At 42.0% G+C, this 5,640-nt stretch overlaps 1 protein-coding gene across 1 annotated transcript in view; it reads left to right on the top strand.

Annotated features, from left to right (window-relative positions):
• ENO4 (enolase 4) overlaps positions 1 to 5,640 on the top strand; it is a 28,980-nt gene that overhangs the window by 7,866 nt on the left and 15,474 nt on the right. Inside the window, exons 5-7 of the mRNA XM_007469640.1 lie at positions 1,039 to 1,208; positions 1,304 to 1,435; positions 2,787 to 2,840. Coding sequence (XP_007469702.1) covers positions 1,039 to 1,208; positions 1,304 to 1,435; positions 2,787 to 2,840 — 356 coding nt within the window. The remainder of the gene's footprint in view (positions 1 to 1,038; positions 1,209 to 1,303; positions 1,436 to 2,786; positions 2,841 to 5,640) is intronic.

Genomic DNA, 5,640 nt, shown 5'->3' with positions numbered 1-5,640 from the left:
TCCGGAGCCTGTGCTCCGCAAATGGGAGAGGCCACAACAGTGAGAGGCCCGCATAACGCAAGGAAAAAAAAAAAAAAAAGAAGCACAGACCAAAGAGATCGTGAAGCCAAGGTCTCTTATTTCATAGATTTAGATACTGAGGCCCAGAGAGGGGAGGAGAGATGCCCAAGGCAGAAGAATCCTGTTAGACCAATCTTCTCCTGGAGGGTGGGGATGCCCACTACTGAATCATAGGCAGAGACTGCCAATAGGTGTTCATTTGGTGGTTTCTTTTGACTGATAGAACTCGGAACGTAAGAAGGGAAGAAGTAGGAGGGGACAGTAATTTGCTAAACGTTTAATATGTGCTGGGCGCTCACACATCTTATTCCACTTGTTTTACCTACCTGACTCGGGTCAGTAGCTGTGGGGAAGGAGAGGACAGGAGGGAAACTAGAGATTTATTATGGACATTGTGGTACCTGATCAGACAGGGTGGCTGAGAATATGCTGAGAGTGAAAGATGGGTGAGGATTCTGGGTGGATGGTTAGATCTGGAAGGAAGTCCTCGTAGAAAAGGGCATCCGTTTGGGGTGGGCAAGCAAGATAGGTAGTTAGATATTCACATGAGATATTCAACACGAAGCTGGGTATGCAAGAGCGATGGTGGAACAGAGGAAAACAAAGGGTTTGGAATTCAGAGATCGTCCAAATCCTCTCTCTATTCACTTTCTGTTAGGTATTGGGCAAGTCTTTGAACCTAAGCCCCCGTTTAGGTGAGATAACAATATCTGCCCCACGTGACTGTTGAAGAATTTAATACTGAATGTTCTAAAATTTCTTACGCAAAATCCATGGCTAAGGATTATTTGAGCATTAGGGTCAGACAGAAACTTCTCAGGGGTTGAAGTGGTGAATATTTTCTTGCCAGCCTCAGCTTTCAACCTTTCTTTATGCTGGGCCTTCACATCTATAAGTAAAGCGTTAAAAAAATATATATAGTTTTATCATAGTCAAGCTTTCTAGAAAGCAATCTTTTATCAATATTTTTTTCTTCAGGGAGGAAGGATACTCTTACAGAAAAACCAATTATACCCCCAGAACCTGTTGAACCCATACTCTGTGGCAGCATGGCCATAGGAGCTGTGTCACTGGCTGTTGCCAAAACCAGTGCCGTGCTGGGCAATAATCCTCTATACTTAAATATTGCACTGCTGAAGCACCACCAGGTTAGTACCCATTACATTCCTTTACAAGGACCCATGAGTATCTCAAGATGAATTAACCATGTTTCTCATTTCCCCTTGCTTTCCCCCTTTTTCAGGATCAGCCGGCAAAGCTAACTATACCTCTCCTGATGGTATCTCTGGTCAGCTGTGGGAAGTCATCACCCGGCAAGCTGAATTTAATGAAAGAAGTGATTTGTATACCCCATCCTGGATTAACAGCTAAACAAGTACCTTACATTATCTCAAACTACCTTTTCTTAAAAAAAAAAAACCTTCATCATCAATGAGTTTTTAGTGTATGTTCCTAAGGCTTATGACACCAAGGGAAAAGGAATTAAATATAAAATGAGAAAAAAAATTTAGGAAATTAGGGAAGTGGGATGAAAACAAGACCTCAAACGAAAGAGAACCAAATTTAGACCACCTTGGATCTCCAGCTCATCACAACAGTGACTCATGCTAGTGGCTCACAGAGAAGCCACGGGCGAGTGACTTCGCAGTCCTTGATAGTGCTGGAAGGATATTCTTTGGGGCAACTGAGATTTTTTAATTTACTAGTCTATGCACTATGGCTGCAACAAGAGGAAGGTGGCACTTTCATAGCAGCCCTTCTGTTAAGTAGGAACTGCAGGGCCTAGCAGATTGCCTGGCACATAAGAGAGGTTTAGTGCATGTTTATGGAGTATGGAATGAAGGAATCCTAAGTGGCGTCTTTACTACTCAGAGGTTTGTTACTGTCTCATTGTTCTTCACTGGCATGAATGAGTCAATATGCCTTTTTAAATCTTCATGAATTATTCTACCAGTTAGGCATTTGGGAGAACCAAACATTCGTGTCCTATAGTGGATGTTTACAGGAAAAGAACAGGAAGCTCCATCCCCTCTGGTAGTATATTGACTGATATTTTATCTAAGCTAGTGACAATCATTTTTTTAAATCTCAAGATAATTTCTTTATGATAAAGAATTCTTTTTTAAGGAGAATAGTCATTACCCACTTCTATCAATTTTGGAAGACTAGGATTTATATCTGGCTCACCATCTGTCAGATCATGTTCAGATCCTGGCGCCAGGATCTTTCCTTCAGTTAATATCTGCTATTTGGGTACCAGAGCATTTGGCATGCCATTCTTCATCTGTCTCCATATGCAGATCCCACCATCATCAGAATACATTTTTCTACTTTCTAAGTGACAGTGGATTTATACTAATTCAAACACTGTCATGCAGAATCCCTTGATGACCTGTGACATGTATTGCAAGAAGGTTGGTCAGGAGACCATGAAAGAGAATGAAGTTAACTTGATCCAACCAACCGAACCAATCAGTTCTGAACAATGAAGAGAGGATAATGAGGAAGAAAAACCTCTCATTCATTTTCAACCAAATAAAAATTGAGGGTTGAAGATTAACATTTGATCTTCTGATTTTGTAGGCCATATGTAATTCACTAACCAGGATGCATTATCAGGGACCCTACAGATTTTCTAAGTTAGAAATAGCCATGTGTGGTATAAGTTTTTAATGTTTAAAATTCTAGACTACAGTTGTGGAAGATCATGGTTATTCTACTTACAGGGTGTGGACATGCTTCTGGAAATTCAGAAACACATTAACAAAGCAATTGAAATGGTATGTAAAGAGAATCTATGGAATCTAATAACTGATGCTTATATACCTTCTAGTAACCAAATTATAGTTCATTATGCAACAAAATCGATATTGTTGTTACAGATATGAAAACATATTAATTTCCTTTGGGTTTCCCATATGGGCCAAGCTTATACATTCCCTCATTGGCTATGGGTCCAGTTTCTAATGGAACTTAACAATCTTCTTTTGATTTCTTTTTGATTTCTACGCTAAGATCATCCCTTTGGATTTGCAAAGAAAGAAAGGATCTGGCCCCTAGGATTAGTGAGAGGCAGTTTGGTATAATGGTTAAGGCACAGTCACTTGTGCCTGCTTAGAATCCTGGTGTTGGGCAAACAAGCACCCTTGGCTGAGCAGCCCTTGAGGGGGAAAGTCACAGAGGCAGTATGAGGGGCAGCTGTATGAGTCAGCGGGTTGTTCCATCATATTCTAACTGGGGTAGTGCAGGATGATGTGGCAGGGCTGAGGGACCCAATCCTTGTCTTTTATTTTAGAATAATACTGCATTTATAGAGAAGTTGCAGAGATAGTGCAGAGAGTTCCCAACTACCCCTCACCCAGTTTCCCCCAAGGTTAACAGGATACATTACCATAGCGTATTCGTCAAAACTAAGAAATCAACATGCTACATTACTAATAACTAAACTCCAGACTTTATTTGAATTTCACTGGTTCTTCCACTAATGTCCTTGCTCTGTTCCAGGATCCAATCCAGGACCCAATATTTATTTAGTGTGAGGCTTTTAAGCTACATGATTAGGAAGCACTAGCTCCTTCCCCAGCAGGATGGGGGCTGAGATATAATCTCAGTACGACATAAAGGAACTTTGGCTCCAGTGCTATCTTGCCAGCACAGAATATGTGATGGGGGAGGGTGGTGGGGGCCCAAGCCCTACAGTTGATCAGAATTACTTTAAGCACCAGCCTGGAGCCAGTTGCCGGGGTGCTTTTCAGGAGGACAACCGTTTTATGGGTGAACAGCCTGCAGAGACTCAGACTTGGACAAGTTAACCCTGACCTTGTATTCTGCTTTGCCCCTTACTAGCTGTGTGACCTTGTGCCAATTATATAACCTCTCTGCCTCAGCCTTGTCGTCTGCAAAATGGGTGTGATACATTGTGAGGAGTAAACGAGCTGAATGTATGCAGTGTGCTCAGAGCAGGAGTGGACACAGCAGTGAACAGTACACGGTGGTAGTGGTTATCAGAGCAGGTGGAAGAAGTCCAGCTTAGAATATTAGGGAATTCAGGCTCTCTGAGCTCTCTGCAATCATCCTGGCTTCCAGATTTTTAATTATACAATTTTAAATGTACAATTAATTTTTAATTATACAAGCAGCTCACGAATGTTGCTGTGAAAATTCAAACACTGGTAGAGCTAGTCCTCCCTCCCCCCCGTACTAACTCCCCCTCCCTCGACCCCACAGCCACTACTACCCTCAGTTCCAGTCCCATCTCTAGAGGGACTCTAGACCACTGTTAAAAATTTAGTGTGGTCTTCTAGCCTTTCTTTTGTATTTATACACACAGACACACAGACACCACACATACAAATATATAGTGTGTTTTGTGTTTAAAATCATATAAAATTCTGCACAAATCACTCTACAGCTTGCTTTATTTCTTTGCCCTTTTTATTTGTGTTCATCTTTTACTGATACCTAGGAATTCTTTCTATAGTAAAGGCTTCAATCCTTTCTGCATGTTATACATATTTTCCTCTATCATGTTGCCTACCTTTTAACTGTATTTTATGCAGTCATAGGGATTTTTTTCTTTTCAAATTTTGACATAGTAAAATGTATCAACATGTTCTATTAAGGCAGTGGTTCTTAATGGGGAGTGATCTTGCCCAAGGGACGATGCCCAGAGACGTTCTGGGTTGTCCCAGCTTGGAGGGTGGGGCTCTCCTGGCATCTAGAAAGCTGACATCAGGGATGCTGCTACACATTCCTACAATGTATGAGGCAGCCCTCCATAGCAAAGGATTATCCAGACAAAGTGTCAAGAGTGCCAAGGCTGAAAAGCTCTGCTCTAAGGCTTTTGCTCTTTGCTCAGCTCTGGGCCCAGAGCGTTCAGCAGTCCCACATACCCCTGAGGTATCAGTTTCTTCTGAGTCCCCTTGCCTGACTCTTCCACAAGAGCAAAGGATGTCCCCTTGCTCTGCACTCGACATCACACCCCCTTCCTCCCTGGTTGTTACCTGCATCGCACGTGTCTGCCTCACTTAGACCGTGGCTCCCAAGGCAGTGCCTATGTATCTCGTTCACCACTGTATCTCTCCTGCCTGGCACATCAATTTGCTTCCTATGTTATTTTTACCAGGGTTAGAAACTTCAGCTGACTCCATAGTGAAAAGATGCAGGATAAATTCTGTATTTGCATATACTGGAGTGTGTGTGTGAACCATGTTGCTTCTTGACAAACATGCCCCAGCTTCTACAGCCAATGAATGCCAGGCATTAAAGTGCATCCTTTAACAGGTTAAATCCTTGTTACAGCATGCCATCAGTACCCCAAACTATGGAAGCTTCTCTTTGGTAATTATCTTTGCTTTTAATGTCAGATGACATTACACACACCAGATTCACCAGATTTAATGACCATGGGCTGCTTCCAAAAGTCAAACCCATCCTGCCAGAGAAAGTGTTTGTACTGTGAGAATATTTAAAACAATATGTTGGGCCTTTAAAAGCAAATGCCACAGTGTGGTTATTCCTTAAGGACAAAGAGGGGACTTAACATCGTCCTGTAAAAAAAGAGTTCCTGCACACAGCAGG

Source organism: Lipotes vexillifer, unplaced genomic scaffold (genome assembly GCF_000442215.2).
Source record: "Lipotes vexillifer unplaced genomic scaffold, Lipotes_vexillifer_v1.1 scaffold240, whole genome shotgun sequence".
NCBI classification, from domain to species: domain Eukaryota; kingdom Metazoa; phylum Chordata; class Mammalia; order Artiodactyla; family Lipotidae; genus Lipotes; species Lipotes vexillifer.
Note: the sequence above shows the minus strand (reverse complement) of the source record. Positions and strands in the feature narration are given on the sequence as shown.